Consider the following 17,859-nt stretch of genomic DNA (forward strand, 5'->3'; position numbering starts at 1 on the left):
TATATTATCACTCGAATTATCGAGAGGCAGCTATCATACTTATTTGTGATTAATTGTTTTAATCTGGATAATTCTGACTTCCAGACCACCTATGCCCTCATTTGCAAGTCTACAGTCTGACATGATATATACCAGATTTTTCCCCAAATAATTTTTTGTTTTCTAGAAGTTTTATTGGTCCTTATCAGTTTTATTTCTCAATTTCTTGTTTGTGTATTACACCCTTTTTATTTTTCTCTGAGTCTTAAAACATGTTTATAGTAGCATTTTTGTCTGTCAGTTTCAGTATCTGCATCATCCTGTGCTCCTTTAATTAAAAAAAAAACAAAACAAAAACTATTGTCTAGTTGTCACTTTTGATGGAATCTCTATCACCCAGACCAATATTGAATTAGCTGTCCAGGTTTGTGTCAGTATAGGCATTAAGGAGGCCTTACAGAAGGTGGTCTCAATGAGTCTGTCACAGGTCAAAGCCTACTCAGGAAAATGTATTAGGATACCATATTTAAAGTGACTCATTTTAGCCTGCTGCTGCTAACACAGTCTCATTTGTGATGTCTGTGATCACCTAGAAATTGTAACCAGGAATAAATAAATGAAGTAATATGCCAGATTCCATACGTCTGACACATATCAGCTGTCTTGTGAAGTAATAACATCTTCACATTGAAGGTAAAGCTTGTGACCTACAAATGAAGAAACTGAGTTTTAGAAAACATGTGTGGGTAACATTTTCAAGGTCAAAAAGCAAGGATCTTTTATATCTATGCCTATTTATCTACCTCTAAAATTACATTTCTAATACACTGCAAGTAGCATGATTTTTGTGATGGCATAATTTACTTCACTGCCTTGTCAGGTATTGCAAGGAATGAGTTAACAAAGATGTTTTATTTTTAGAGGCATTAGCTCTCAGTAATTTTCCAGTAAAAATTATCACAAAAGTAGATAGACAAAGGTTTCCATATCTCCCAGGCTTTTGTTAAGTTATAAAATTAGACTTGTTCTAGCCAAAGCAATCACAGGGTTTTTTTAAACCAACTTTTCAGTTGAGATCATGTAATTCAGCATTTTCTTGTATTTTGTCAGAACTAAAAACAATAGGTATCTCGCTTGATTTAATATCATTATGTCTGACAACACAGTTAACAAAAGAGCTGCTAATATGCCAAGGATTTTCCTGTTTTATGAATCTGAGGGCTATTAATTAAGTAGCAAATGAAGAAGTTTCCAGGCAAATATTCAAAGGTGATTATCTAAAGGGACCTTTTGATGTCATTGGTTATGAATTATTTTGCAAGAAGCATCAATATTTCATTATTTTTTCTTTCTTACCCTCAACACAGTAAACAAAGTTGTACAACACACAGAGAATACAGTTAGATATGTTAAACAAAGTTTTGGTCCAAACTAGTAGTGCATGACAGTAGTTCAAGCTTCATTGGGAGTGTGAGGCAAGAGAATAGTTTGAGCCCATGAGTTTGGGACTAGCCAAGGCAAAAATAACACTTCAAACAAAAAGTCTCTCTATTTAGAATTTTAATCAAAAAAGAAGAAAAACTTAATTTCATATGCCATAGAGAAAATAATTGCTCATAGTTACACAAACAAAAGCAAAAATCTTGTTTCTTAGGTAATGTTTTTGTTTTTATTATTAATCATATATAAACACCATTTTGGTACATAAGAACTATTTTTTAATTATTCTATATGAAACATTTACTTATAAGAAATTATTTGATTAGTAAGTAGGATTGGTATTGGTAAAGGCATTTGAGACAAAATGTGTATTTGAGATTGGTCAGTTTGACAAGTCATTATATTTTTACATTTGGGAGAAACTGAGAACTTAAGAAAAAAGTATTTGAGGTAACAAACAGTATAAGAAATGTAACCAGTGCCTAACGTATGAAACTGTAACCTCTTTGTACATCAGTTTGACAATAAAAAAAATAAGGGGAAAAAAAAGTTTAAAACGAAAAAAAAAGAAAAAAAAAAAAGAAAAAAGTATTCTCCCTAGTTTGAACACAACTTAAAGACATGCAGTAGATGAACACCAAAGCCTCAGGATAACTTTTCACCAAATCATTTTATTGGAGTTGAATTTTTTTTAATTCCAAGATCTATTGAGAATAGGAAAATTATAGCAACCAGCCTACAGGTCTCTGTGGAGCTTAAACAGGTGCACATTTGCCAGAATTTCAAGCCATGTTGAATTCCCAGAAGAATAAAAGCATAATGAGAGGTTAGAAAGTGACTGGAGAAGATAGTGGATCACATCAGGTAGTTGAGAAAGGTCTTTCTGAGGGAGTCACATTCAGGCAGTGTCAGGAATGAAATAGGAATTTGAAGAGGGTTTCAAGAGTAAGTTATATTTTTTGGAACGGATTTGAAGTCAGATGTGTTTTTTTGTGTAGAATGGAGGGAGACCCAAGGCTGGAGTACAGTGAGTGTTAGTCATTTGTCACAGCTGTGGGGCCAAATCACAGTCACAGCAGTGAGAAGAAAATGGAGCCTTGGGAAGAGCAGGATTCAGAGAGCTGATGAAAGTACCACCTCTTTGCAGTACTCTCTGCAGGGCTATACAAATCTATATTCCGACCAGATTTGGAAGGGATACATTTTCTAAGAAAAACACAAGGGAGTAAAGTGTTTATGACTAAATCATTGTTATGTGGGGGGATGGTGTGGAGGGCCTTTAACTCCAGACCCGGGCTCTGTCTCAGCTACTTTTGCTCAAGGCTAGTGTTCTGTCACTTGAGCCACAGCTCTACTTCTGGCTTTTTATTTTATTCTGGGGGCATAGCTTTTGGAAAAACGTCTCAGGAACTTTCCTTCCCCTGGCTGGCTTCGAACCATGATCCTCAGATTTAAACCTACAGAGTAGCTAAGATTTCAAGTGTATGCAATTGGTACCCAACATCACATATATTCTGGATAGAAACTTTTAACATTAAAGTGTTAAAATATCCTATGAAGCATAACTTACCTATAATAATTGTACAGTCTTTGTGGGATATAGTATGATCTTTTTAATTCCATGAGTGTGTAGCAAACATATCTTTAATTTACCATAGAAGATATTAAGAGAGATTAACAGATTTGCCCAAGTCAGGAGTTTACTGTTCATTTCCTCAGGTATTTCAGACAGCTCTGTTATTATATCTTTATTTATACAGACTATTTCAGGGCCTTCATGCTTGCTTGGCTAGTGCTCTACCACCAGAGCCATCCCCCTTTTCAGCCTCCCGCTTTTCTGTTTAATTGAAGCTAGAGTTTTGAGGACTTTTCTGGTCCTGCTAGCCTTGAACTGTGATCCTCCAAATCTTAACCTCCTGAATCCATAAGATGAGTGAGAGCCACCAAGCTAGCCTTAAACCGTATTTTGAATGCAAGAATTGTTGGCCCACTTTATAGATAAGAAAACAAGTGTTTCTCTCAAAATTAAATAGCACATTCATGGCCATACAAAGAAATTGAGTCAGTACTGTTAATGACTTCTACATTGTTGCACAATCTCTGCAGTTTGCAGAGGAAATGAGAGCTGAATGTGCTGAGCTTCATGGAAGGTATTGATGAGGAATTTTTTCTTGGGGACAGTGGGTCTTATTGAATACTATAAGGGCAAGAAAAACCATCATGACACAGAGCGAGCACCTTAAGGCCTACAGTATGGAAAACTAAGAGAAAATATGGGAGAGAGAACTCACCATACCCTGACTGGGAAATTATGCTCTCCTCTTTGATTGAGAAGTAGAGAGAATGATGAGAACAGCTCAATTTGAGGATTGCCTAGGAAGTAGAGCATAGCAAGGAGTTTGTACATAATGAAAGTAATGGGGTTCATTTAGTCAATCCTGAAAAAATAAAACATTTTATTCACATAGCCATTGAAATGTCTAAATCTCAATCTCCTCAACCTTTGTGATATTTGTATCTGAAGGAAAACTCCATTTAAATGAGAATTGGGTGGGTCAGTGGTGACATCATTAGAAGCTAACCACTTATCCTAGGTGAGTATACACTCTAAGCCAGGAAGTGTGTAGGATGTTCATGATCCATGTGCAGAGATGAGTCAGGGAGACATCAAAGTGGAGTATGAGATAATGAAGTTGTCATCATATAACAGTATAATCAAGTCTGAATATATATAATTACCCAAGTCTCTGTTAAAAGCTTTTGTTGACTTAAAAATAAGCCTTATCTATATACAATTTGCTATGTACAGTTGTAGCATCCCCAGGTTTCTGGATGTTGTGACAGATATAAAAATGTGCGACAAAAGCATAGAATTAAGTATCTTCCTACAGGATTAACTATATGTTGCTGGCTATAAGAAAAAATCTCAAGAGCAATAATTAAGGGGTTCTGTACATTGTAAAAGTTTACACAGTGCTTGTGTGTATACAAGTCATGTTATTTAAAGTATCTCAGTATATTTCAGTTCATAGTTAAAAAACCATGAAATTCAGACTTTTAGTCACTCAGGTCTCACAAGAATGTATATACATACACTATACATATACATACTCTATACTTAGGCTTTTGTATAGTGTCAAAAGAAAGCCTGATGGACTTTCTAACTTGAAGTCTGAGGCTCTACTTTCTCATTGCACACAAATAGTATGAGTAGATAATATAGTGTAAGTTATGAATGTATAGTAGAGATTATACTTAGGGTTATCAAACAGTCTGGTTCAGAATTTTAAAATTTCTCTCCCAATCAAGACTGCCTTTGCCCACAGAAATGCCTGCATGAAACTTCTGTTTTCCTATGGTGGTCAGCATGAATAGTTGCCTCCTTTTTGAATTCTCTTTGCAGAAACCCTGTGGTATACATTTAATGGGATGCACTGCTTAATGCTCATTTCTGACTAGGGCTTAGTTGCGAAAAGGGTCCCTTATTTGCCCATTCAGTAGTTCAGTTCCTTACCTAATGTTGTTTCTGGCATAAGGCCCCAGGACTTCAGTCCTTGTGCAATATCCCCTGAACTCTTGCTGTTTCTAGGAGGGAAGTTTAAACAAAAATGAAGCTGAATGGAAACCTAGGAGCTCATTATTTATAAAAAGAAAGTGTTACTTTTCTCATGTATGCATGACAACATAATAATTGCATATGGTTGGTGTGGTTTTTGTAATACTGAATAAGGCTTCCTGAAATCAACAGCTTGACATCAAAATCAGGCTTAGCTGGGTCATAGGAAACAATGTGTAGCATTGGAGGAAGTACAGAATCAGCAGCAAGAAATCCTTTGTTCTGTTCAGGGGTCTGGGTCTGCCTCTGACTTCCTGTGATTCTGGGAGCAATTATTTCATTATTACAAGCTTCTGTTAAGTTGTTCAATAGAGCAACAATATTGAATATTAGCACAAAGCTTTATCTCTGGCTCCCAGCTTACCTTCACTATCAACATACATGACAATACATTTTCATTCATGTTTCATGCCCTATATATTTTCTCCCAACTCTAATTAAAATCAAATGAGTTCTTCAAATAGTGTCTTCTACCCTGAAAGCTTTTCCCAGGTTCCATATGCTTATCATTTCATTCTGTGTAAGACAGGAGAGATCAGTATGTGATTATGACTGACAGGATATGGTTTCTATCAGCTTTGCTACTATGTAGGCATCGTGACTTAATTCCATGTGCAAATGCAAATGCATTATTATAAGGGCCTCGCACAGAAATTCAATGAAGGCCATGACAATTATGAATGTGTTTGACATGTAGAATTTGTATTGCCTTATAGCTAGAGAAAATGCATTCACATGTAGTTTCCTTCTGGTTATCTAAGGAGAAACATTTTTTTTCCTTCCATACAATATACTTTGTGAATTTGACATGTTGAGATGCAACTTTTTTGTACTGACTACACCATCTCATGGTAAGTCATTATACAACTCAAACATAATTGATGATGAGTAGTTTATTGTTGTTTTTGTCTGTCATGGGGTTTGAACTTAAGGTCTGAGCTTTATTGCTCAAGGGACTCTACACTTTGCTCTACACTTTGAGCCACAGCACCACTTCCAGTTTTTCAGGGAGTTAATTGGAGATGAGAGTCTCATGGACTTTCCTACCCAGGCTGGCTTTGAACTGCAATCCTCAGATCTCAGCCTCCTGAGTAGCTAGGATTATTTATAGACATGAGCCACTGGAACCTGGCTATGAGTAGTTTTAGTCAGGTAAAGAATATTTGTTTTGGTGTTTACTCTGTATTCTTTCTTGTATTTTTAATTTAATCATATAGCCTTCACTTGTCAATGATTAACTTGAAATAGACAATTAAGCTTTCTTCTCATACTGAAACTCTCATTCTGTGTTTCATTGGGTAATTTTCAATGTGATAGTCATATTTCTTTGTGCTACTTAATTCTTAGATTTTCATATAGGAAGCTTTAATTACACAATAAAATGCTGTACAGAAAGTAAATTTGAGTTACTGATACCAAGCAAAGCAGTAGGATGCAGGTCCGTTATGAAACAAGCCTTGTACATGTAGTAGACGTTTGCTCATATAGAGCAGTCTCTTGTAAAACATCTGGTTTGCCTTTGATTTGGGCTCCTAATACACTAACGTGTGTTAGTGCTGTATTTATGTGTCAGGTGGTGTTGGGGTCCATCTTTCCCCTTGATGGAAGGGGCTTGATGAACCTCCCTGGGGAATGCGGCCCTGCTGCCGCCTCTGGATTGGAATCCAGAGAAACCGGTTGGGCAGACAGCCCCCAACCCAACCCGCTAGCCAGCCCGGCGCCTACCAACCCCGCCCTGGTTTGGCACGCTCGAGTGACGTTAGCCCTTGGGGGTCAGGTGATACCTTTCAGCCTATCGACATCCTGGCCAAACCCCTCCCTCGGAATCATCTCCCCTTGTCCTTGTCTCAATAAAGTTAGTTCGCTCTAAGAAGCTAGCCCCCGTTGCCTGTGTACGCCAGACTTCTAGCGTAAGGGGCGGTCACACATCTGCGGCAGATCACGTGCGCGACAGTTCGGAGCTATCTCCCCCGTTCCACTCTAGCTTATCTGCAGGTCGGATGACTAGGGGAGAGGGCGTGAAAGGGAGGGTGGAAAGGAAGAAGTAAGAGTCCGAGCCGGGAGGGGCAAAAAAGCCCAACAAGGTGGCACCAAACAGGAGGAATTATCACACAGGCTTCAGTGCGTAGAGCATTGGTCTATGATCTGATCTTGAACTTGACCATATTCTTTAGACACCATCCAATAGTAACATGCTTGGAAGAGTAAAGATTGTTTAGAAATGAAAGTCTATGGTCCAGGCCTGGTGGCTCATGCTAGCATCCATGACTGCACATAGGATGACTGTAATCTGAGTCTAGATAGGGCAAAAGTGTGAGACTCTATGTAAATAAAATAAAATAAACCTACAGGTAAAAAGATAGGGTGTGGCTCAATTGGTACAATGACCTAATTATCCCTAGTAATACAAAGAAAGGAAGGAAGGAAAGAAGGAAAAAAGGAAGGAAGGAAGGAAGGAAGGAAGGAAGGAAAGAAAGAAGAGAGGAAGGGAAGAAGGGAAGGAGGGAGGGAGGGAGGGAAGGAGGGAAGAAGGAAGAAAAGAAAAAGAAAAGAAAATCTGTGCTTTCTGAGTCTTACAGAGATACCTAACTGAACTTTTTTTAAAAGTACATGTATGTCAAGGTGACTAGATTTAGCCACTGCTAATGATTTATGTTTAAGACTTTTCTCTTTTTCATCTATTTCCCCCCTTGTAGGATGTTTTCACCCCAGAATGCAAATTTAAGGAATCTGTGTTTGAGAACTACTACGTGATCTATTCTTCCACACTTTATCGCCAGCAAGAATCAGGCCGAGCGTGGTTTCTGGGACTCAATAAAGAAGGTCAAATCATGAAGGGGAACAGAGTGAAGAAAACCAAGCCTTCATCACATTTTGTACCGAAACCTATTGAAGGTATGGAAGCTGCTTCTTTGCTTCTTGTCTCTACGGATTGCTTGATTGTAACAAATCTTAAGAAAGGCTTAGAAAGCACAATTTTACCCTTTCCTACCAGAAAAAGGAGAGAACAAAACACAATAGACAAAAAAGAATAAGATGAATTCTCTTGTAACTACTTAGTACTTACTAAAACTATCTGTGAATGTGCAAAATACAAAATTCTTAGAAGGAAAAAAATAAATATTGTAGTTCCCATTTACAACACAATAATGTAATTTCCTAGGATACATCCTTGAAAAACCAAAAACATTATCTCAGTGCTTTCAAGTTTGCAAAAGACTTTTAGAAATACGTTTACATGGTAATCTTTAATTCCTGGGAGCAAGTATAACGAAACAGGGTGTCTGTTTTTCTTTGTAGTGTTTAGGAATGAAAATAGTGAACTCAGTTAACTTGACCATTTTCAGTTGAGCTGAACATTTCCCTTCTTTTGATTGTTTAATATATCTTTCACTTATATCAAATTGAACAATAGAATAAGTCCACTTGTGGAAACTATTCTTTTTTCTTTATTGGATAGGTTTTTTTTTTGTTTAGTTTGTTTTTTATGTAATAGTAGAGACTGAGCTCAAGAGCCTAATACTTGCTAGGTAGGTGCTCTACCACTTGATGCCCAATTTGTCCTAGGCTGCAGTCCTCTCACCCATGCTTCCTGTATCAATGATTCCTCAGTAGCTGGAATGACAGTTGCACAGTGTTTCATCCAGACTTTGGTTGAGATAGTCTTAAAAACTTTTCATGAGCTGGCTTTGAACCATGATTCCCCAATGTTCATCTCCCAAGCAGTAAAGATTATGGGCTTGAGTTACCATGCTCACCAAGGACAACTATATTTTTCTCTCAGAAGTTTCTCATCGAGGATGCTGGTTGGGCAAGCTGGTTTGTGCCAGTCAAGTTCTCTAATACATTCTCATACATTTATCAGAATAAGATTCTGAAAGTCATGTTGTATTTAACATATAACACTGGCTCAACCTCCTTGTCTGATGAAAACATTGATATGGTAGGCTGTAATTTAGCTCAGCTTGCTCTTCTCTATCTCTGAGGCAGGGGCTGTGGCCAATAAACACAAGGTCTGTTCCATTGAGCATGCATGACTACAGGGGCCAACAAACATCACACTCAGAGCTTTTGGTCAAAGCATTTTCTAGAATGTGACACTTAGAGCTCCTGGTTCATAAAATAAACAATTCATTACTGAAACTCTTTCCTCATGAACTGTACACAGGTAATGTTGTCTTTTTAAAAAAAATTATGTATTGTTATTGTCAAGGTAGTGTACAGAGGGGTTATTGTTACATAAGTCAGATAAAGAGGACATTGCTTTTGAATCCCAAAGCTTGGCTTATTCTCAGGAAATAATTTCTTCCCCTTAGTTTCTTTTTATTGTAATACAAATGCCCTTAAATAAAATATTTCAATACAATACTAAGTAAATTGTCAAAAGAGAAAAAAACTCTCACCTATGTCTTCAGGCAAACAAAATTGAATTTTCAGTCTTATGGGCCTAATGATGGACATGTCACCTTCACAATTTCTGTTCTCTCATTTCCTCTGTCTGAAAAGTGCTGATTCACCTTGGAAAGGATAAATTCAAGGAGACCAGGAATATAGAGCAATGGGGGAGTACTTGCCTAAAATGTACCAACCCCCTCCAGTTTAATGTCCAACACCCAAAGCAATAATATTAACAGCAACAAAAATAGGAGTCATTTCTTGATGTGGCACTGGTGGCTCACACCTGCAATCCTAGCTACTCAGGAGGCTGAAATCTAAATATCATGGAGTAACCTGGAGGTAAAAAAAGTCTGTGAGATTCTTACCTCTTACTACCCATAAGCCAAAACTGGAAGTGTGGCTCAAGTGGTAGAGTGCCAATTATGAGCAAAATAACTAAGCCAGAGTACAGAGGCCCTGAGTTCTAACCCCAACACCAGCACACACAATAAAAGTCACCACTTCTTTGTGTGTTTCAGTCCTGGGACTTGTGCTCAGGCCTTGAGCTTCTTTTCTCAAGTCTAGAAGAGCGCTACCACTTGAGTCACAGTCCTGCTTCCTGCATTTGGGGTTGTTAATTGGAGAGAAGGGACTCACTGGCCTTCCTGTGCTGGCTAGTTTTGAGCTATAGTCCTCAGATCTCAGTCTCCTGAGTAGCTAGGCTTATAGGCATGAGCCATCAGTTCCCAATATACACTACTTCTTTTAATGGCTTCTCTGACATTCATCAAGCAAAAACATAAACATTCTTTTTTCTTGTCATTGTATCACTATCTCCATTTACATTAAATTTACTTATTGTCCCTCTGTCTTCTCTTATTCATGGTTAGCTCCTTGTAATTTAACAAAACATGTTTTTCCCCTGTTTCTTGTACAATATGTGGCCTAATAGAGAGATGGAGATTTATTTATTAAATGTCAATTGAAGAATCACGCATCTGAGAGAGCAAACCAATGAATAGGAAAGTAATGAGAACTTGAGGATATTTGTAGAGATATTATACTTAAGAGATAGCAGTTATATAGAAGAATTATACCAATAGCAATTGCATGGTAGCAATAGTGAAGGGAAAGTAATAATCATATAGTCGAAAGTGCTACATTTCATTCTGCATCAATTGATATTGGAAATTAGAGAGAGAACTGACATTTCCACAAAAAGCAAGTTTCATTGAGAAGCTGATATTTAAAAATACCTTTAGTGATAGGCTAGGTTCAGATCATTCAAGATAAGTGGGATTACCTAGACATAAACATTTCAGAAATATTGCAAGTAAATCTAGAGGATGTCTGCTTAGCACAGAGTACCTAAGAAGCAGATGATATTTGTTTCTACCTCATGCATTGGTTTTATTTGCTCATCTAGGTTGATATTTTGTTCTTATGGAAATAGTACAAGATTATTAACAATTTTGGGAGCATTTAGGAAAGCATGAAGAAAAAAAACTACTTACTTTATTCATTTTTATATGGATAGTGCACAGATACAGAGCCCTTCCCCTGAAAAGAAAGCATCTGTAACTTACCCTAATTGTAGTTGCTATCTATACTTAAGTTAGTGAAGTTTCTTCTTGGTTCTAGATAATAAATACATTGACTTATATTGCTAGTTTCTGAACAGCTTATATTTTATGTTACTGCCTTTCGGTCTAAATATTGACTTGGACCACTAGACATTTCTGGCTAAGTTAGAATAAGTTTTGCATTTACCCAACACAAAACTATGTCAGCAGCATCTTAATCACACACCTCTCATCAACTAAAGCTAGAGATGTGCTATCAAGTCATAGTGCTGTGATTTCCCAACTCTGGGAATCTTGACCGTATCCAGCTTTCCATGCTATTCTTCAGAGTGTGTTTTTCTGATTCATTACATTCATGTACTGCACTGTTACTACAACAATATACATGGTCCTCTATTTTCCCTTGTATCCATAATCCAACCAACATTTCTATCATAATCAGAGGGGACAGGAAGAAGATACAGAAATCTGTGTGAATTTTCTTTTAAGATGGTTCCCTTTAGCTGCCATGTGATACACAACACTGGATGAAATTGAGATAGAGATTCACATTTAGGTGCATATAGCTTTTATTCTTGATGGCTACATAAAAGTTCATAGTCATGTTTTCAGAACTAAAGTTGGAATGGTATTTATTTGATAGCTTACAATGTATGCTTTGCTCTGGAGCCTTCTCTACTTGAGACTATCTCTAATTTCTTTTCTTGACACTTTTTGGTTGTTTATTTTGTTTTGATTTTTTTTTCTTTTACTGATACTTTGTAATTATTTCCTTTTTGTTCTGGGGAAAAATACAAAGCCATTTCGGAGTCAGATTCATTAATACCTGTATTTACTCCTAAGGCTCTTTGTCTCTTTCCATTATGGGAATAACAACAGATGGGAAGTACAAAGAATGATGCGAATCATTTCCTAAGATAAAAGCTTAAGTTGGCTTTAGATCTCAGGCCATTCAATTCCCCACACTTGTCTTTGGCATTTGCTTGGAGAACAGGGTACCCTTGTTTGAACAATATTAGTGAACAATTTTATAAATGCTTACTTTGTTTAGGTAGTATTTGAAACAGGCCTCAATTAATGTTCATTTTTCCCACTTATAAGAAGGAGCCTTCAATATTATTCCTATTTATGAACACTGGAGATGATACACAGAGCCATTATGTAATTTGGCTCAAATCATGCTGGTAATGAGTGGTAGAGACAGAATTTAAGCCAGATCATTCTGACTCGAACAATTCAGTGTTTCAGTCCCTGGAAAAATGGTCTGAAGTCCCTCAAAATTTGTGGATGTTACCCAAATAGAGGGTAATGGTTCCTAATCTGGAGTATACCTGTTCTTTTGAAATGAAAGTTCTCCAATATTAATGGAAACCTTCATACACTAATAATTTGCCTGATACACACAGAATTGGTCCATTTCTTTATGCCTAATGCATTCTTTGATGTTGTTATTATAATATAAAAAGGTGAACAACTAACCAATAATTTTCGATGCAGTTGTATTTTATATCATTACGTTCTCATTATTATGAAAGATATTTGAAATTATGTTAGGCATTATTGTGCTGTACATGAGACCTTCATCCCTGCCAGGATTGCAAACTACTCTCATTACTTCTATTAATACTCCTCTTATTGTCTTGTTCCTGCAATGTGTAGCTTTTTCATTTATCATTTGCTAGACTAGTGCCATACGTTTATTTCTGTGAAACCTCATAATAGAACTATGTTATCATTTTTATTTTATAGATGAGGAGACTAATAGTCCAAAGCAATTAACTAAACTATCCAAGATCATCATGCTAGAAAAACACATAACGGGGGTTACAAACCAGGAAGCCAGATGTCTGTGTCTATGTCCCTAACCCCTACAGTGTCCTGCTTTTTAATCCAAGGGAAGCCTACGAATATGCAAATACTCTGGAAAGCCAGTGACAGCAAAGCAGAAATAGCTTACAATGATGCAAAGTTCATAGCAAGTTAGTTCTACACCATGCCGGTCTGAGATGGGTACACAAGATATCATAAGGAAAAGACATGAAGCAGATAATGGATGCCAGGCTCAAACTATCCAAGAGATAATTAAAAATGCATTGCTTTTTTTCCCTCTCATGAATTCTAATAGGCTTCATTAAGTACTCTGTAAAAGAATTTGGACAAGGATTTTCTAAAGTTCTTTGGCAAATGATGTTGTGTCCAGTCTTTATAAGTACTTGCCATAGATGCCTGTTCCTTCATGGAATCTAGCTCTAGATCTGTCTATAAAATATTCTGAACACATTCATTCAATTAGTGAATTAATAAATTATAGTTTTATGAGCTGTTTCCATCATGGTTGAATTGTGGTTGACATACTGTTCCAGTATGGGTTTGTTTTTTTTTCAAGTTTTTAATAGTATTCTTTGCATAGCCTAGGTATACAGAATACCATGGGAAGACACTTTTAGAAAATAAATTTAAAACAAGAGTTCCATAAGAAAGTAGCCATATTACACTGCTAAACCACAAAGATTGTTGGGACTTTTAGTTGGGGCTTTTAAAGGAATTATTGTATGGAAGGTATGGTGGCTCATGACTATAATCCCAGCTACAGAAGAAGATGGAAAATGAGGTCAAAGCCTGCTATGGCAACGGTTCTTTAGCAAAACTCCATCTCAAAGACAAACCTGAAAAAGGGAGAGGAGTGTTTGTCTTAAGTTGTAAAGATTTTCCATTAAAAATCCTCAAAGAAGCAACCACACAATTAATAAGAAGGCTAAAGAATTAAAAAGAAACTTCCCTGGAGAGGAAATAAGAATGGCCAATAGACCATGAAGAAATGTTCAATATCTCTGGCCATAAAAGAAATGCAAATCAAAACTCCATTGAGATTCCACCTCATCCCAGTTAGAATGGCCATTATCAAGAAAACAACTAATAACAGAGGCTGGCGAGGATGTGGCCAAAAGAGAACATTACTACATTGTTGGTGGGAATGTAAACTGGTTCAACCATTCTGAAAAGCTGTATGGAAGTTCCTCAGAAGGCTAAATATAGAGCCCTTCTATGATCCAGCAATCCCACTCCTGGGCATTTAACCAAATGATCACAAACAAGGCTACATTAAAACTACCAGCATAATTATGTTCATTGCAGCATTATTTACCACAGCTAAGATATGGAGCCAACCCAGATGCCTCTATGTAGACGGATGGATCAAAAAATGTGGTATATATACACAGTGGAATTCTGTGCTTCTATCAGAAAGAATAATATCACTCCATTCATAAGGAAATGGAAAGGCTTGGGAAAAAAACCATATTAAGTGAAGTGAGCCAGACCCAAAGAAACATAGGTTCCATTTGTAAAAATTAGTGTTTTTCTAAGATAGACCTAGCAGAGGATCACAATAGTTCAATAGCTATCAATAGCTATGTGCATATGACCATACAAAATGATGCTACTTGAAATGAACTCCAAGAAATGGAAACAGAAATTCTTTCTTTAAAAAAAAGATTTTTCCATTAAGCAGGATGTGGTCCACTCCTCGGTACCACAATAGGTTAAATAAACTATGAAACTGCCATAAACCTGTAAGTCCACTACTAATTACTGTTACCACCTCAATGGGATGCAGTACTGTTTGGTAAATAAGTAACCCTTTAGTGACTTCAATAGAAGAAATAATAAAAGAAAAACCAATAGAGAAAAAGACAAAGTAGATTTTTTTCCCCCACCCGAACATCTTTGCCTTAATTCCAGTCCTACCGGTGATTACATATTTGGATATCAAGATTCCCCAAATTAAAGCTCTTCCAGTTCAAGGATCTTTAAGTACTACATGGACAACATGATAATAATTATCACTCTTTCACCCTCATGTGGTGTGTAGAAGGTGGTGGGTGTTAATGAGGGGTTGCAGTGGCATCTATTCAGACAGATGGATAGACTTGATATTTAAACCCATTACTATATACCTTGCCCATCCAGCCCTGCTCACATAGGTCCCCTCCCCTGGAATCTAAGACAATAGCGCGGGCTTGGTGATTCCCAGTTTTGCCCTTTCCAAGCATTGTTCACCCCACACAGAAGCAGGAGCACCCCCAGAATGAAAGGTTCTTCCCGTGGCCTCCCCCTTTAATATCAGATACAAGCCAAAGACTCCTTGACAAAGGAAAAGATGCAAACTCCTCCTTTTCTCCTCCCTCTTCCTTCATGAAGCTCATTACTCAGCTCCAGCAGGTGGTTGAGAATTCAGAGTCAAATTTCTTCTCCTTGACACTGTGTGCACTTTGCAAATGGTTAAACTTCCTGGGTTCTAAAAAAAGGTAACTCAGAATTAAGATCAGTATGTATCAATGGAGAGCTATCACTAAAATAGTGTATAAAGCCTAGAATAAGGAATATTAACCCATTTCCACCAACTTACTTTTGACTGGGAAAAGAGACACACACACACACACACACACACACACACACACACACGAGTGTAGGGCAGTATCCTTATTAGAATTTAAGTCCCTGCAGAATAATTTTCAGCTCTTAGTATTAAAACCACCTTGGTGTGGAGTTAAAAGCTCCAAACTCTGATCAAATCTTGAAAATGAACTGATTTGTTAAGCCTGGGTATGACCTGGGTATGACCTGGATACAACTTAGGGGTATACATATTCCAAATATTGTCTCAGTGTTTGTGATGGCAACAAAATTTGAGCAGCTGCATTGTGAATTGAATTTGATGTTTCTAGGCTTAATTTGGTCAAATTAGGTCATAGGCAATTTAAATTCATTTGTGGTTTGGTGGTCACTGTATTATATTGAAACAAATACAGTAAATTATCTATTTGAAACCATAAAATTAAATATATTAAGCATGTCACATTTTAAGTCACCCAACAGTTCTTAAGATAAATATAGCGCTAGGTTAAATTACTATACAGAATTATTAGAGATAATGTCAAAATTAGGGATAAATTAATAACTAAATTTGTAACATGGTAGATTTCAAGAAATGAACAAAGAAGAAATTCTAATTCTTCTGATTAAAATGTTGGCAGTGATTCACTAGGTATTTTGAAAGTATAACTTTCTTTAACTACAGTCATTTCTAAAGATGAAGTCAATTATAAATTCTATCTGTTTCATATAGATAAAATGAAGATAAGACAAAGAAAGTATGAAAGCCCAATTTCTCTTGAAAATTTTATCAGATAAGATGCAAAATGTCATTTTTACTTTTTTTATCTTTTGGTTTGGAGAAGTGAGGGTTGTTGGGGTTTTTTTGTTGTTGTTGGTTTTTTTTTGCTGGTGATGATTTGGGTTCTTATTTTAGTCCTGCTCTTGTACTGTTCCTGGCACTTCAACTCTGGGCTTGGGTACTGTTCCTGAGCTTCTTTGCTCAAGTCTAGCACTGTACCAGGTGCAGTAGAGGTTTCACTTCTGGCTTTATTTATTTTTTAATGGGTAATTAGAGTTAAGAGTCTAAAAGACTCTCCTGCCTGAACTATCTACTAACTATAATCTTCAGATCCTCCTGAGCAGGTAGGATTACAGGCATGAACCACCAACACTAGCTAAAAGTGTTTTGAGACATGGCATTGAATGAAGAATTAATATCAATAACAACTTAATTTGGAGGAAAATTCATTATCCTTCAACAACTGCATAGTCAGTCACCAAAGAGCAGAACAAATCAGGAGCCCTGACCTCATAAAGCTCCAATTGGAAGACAAAGTGAGAATGATGAAGTAAATTGTACCTACCTTTCAGGTGCTGCTGATGGCTTTAGTTGAAGAATCAACATTTTTGTTCTTCATATCTCTAAACCCTTTGGAAGATATGTTGGCAACATACTGAGCACATTCCTCTGGCATATTACTTGGATACCAGTTGCCTATGTTACTTCTGCTCCAGTACAGATTTTCTTGCCATTCCAAAGGATTTCTAAACCATCGCTTAAAATTCTCCTACCCTTCATTCCAAAGGGGTTTCATATGACATTAATTAAGGTGTGCAATTGCTTCATGTTAATTGCCCATACCCTTCTGTGATCTGCTATCAAGACAATTAAATATCCTTTATGGTACATTAACTAACAGAGCAATCTAACCTTTCCACATCTCAGAAATTATGGAGAACCAAAGAATATTTGATTAAAGCAGTAGTAAGGAAAAGACGAATCATATTTTATTCTCTTGTAATGAAAACTGATGGAGGATTGGGGCTCTTAGTAGGGTGTAATTTATGGATTACATCCAAAAAAAGTTTATATTCTCTCCATTTGAAAAAAAACAAGATGTGTCAGCAACAACTTCAGTTGTCCCAGTAGGTTCCTACTACTTCCGTGATCTTCCTAGCCCTTTGTTCTTTAACTATTTTTGGAACAGAGTCACATGTTTATGCCCAAGAAGGCCCTGCTCAAAATTCTCCCATATATATTTCCTGTGTTGCTGGAATGATAGACATTCATCATTTCACCCAGGTTTTTTTTTTTTTTTTTTTTTTTTTTTTTGGTTAAGAAGAGGTCTTATAGACTTTTTTCCTGGACTGCCTTCAGTGATGTTCCCAATTGATAGCTCAATATCTGCTTCCTGAACAGCAACGAGTACAAACCCATATGGGATAGTAATTCTTGATCTATCATTTGTTGGCTTAAAATCCTTAAGTGCTAAATTAAGCTCCTCTAGAATAAAAGATCAAGTCTGTTATTAAAGTAGTCCTATTACTAAAGTACTTTCTTTGTCTTTTCTGTTTTTTTCAGGCTATTTCAGTTATATTGTTTTAATTACATTTTAAGTATAGAATTGGATTGGGATTTATGCCTCTTTGATTACCTTCCTAATTAATTCTATTACTGAATTCCAGGATCTGTAAATAAGAATGAAA

General features: G+C 36.6%; 1 protein-coding gene across 3 annotated transcripts in view; it reads left to right on the top strand.

Moving 5' to 3' along the window:
* The window catches only part of Fgf12 (fibroblast growth factor 12), a 341,337-nt gene that overhangs the window by 318,040 nt on the left and 5,438 nt on the right, over positions 1–17,859 (top strand). For all 3 annotated transcript variants that reach the window (XM_048346939.1, XM_048346940.1, XM_048346938.1), the window contains exon 4: positions 7,732–7,930. In XM_048346939.1, the coding sequence (XP_048202896.1) occupies positions 7,732–7,930 (199 nt within the window). The remainder of the gene's footprint in view (positions 1–7,731; positions 7,931–17,859) is intronic.

This window comes from Perognathus longimembris, chromosome 5 (assembly GCF_023159225.1).
Source record: "Perognathus longimembris pacificus isolate PPM17 chromosome 5, ASM2315922v1, whole genome shotgun sequence".
In the NCBI taxonomy this organism is placed as follows: Eukaryota; Metazoa; Chordata; class Mammalia; order Rodentia; family Heteromyidae; genus Perognathus; species Perognathus longimembris.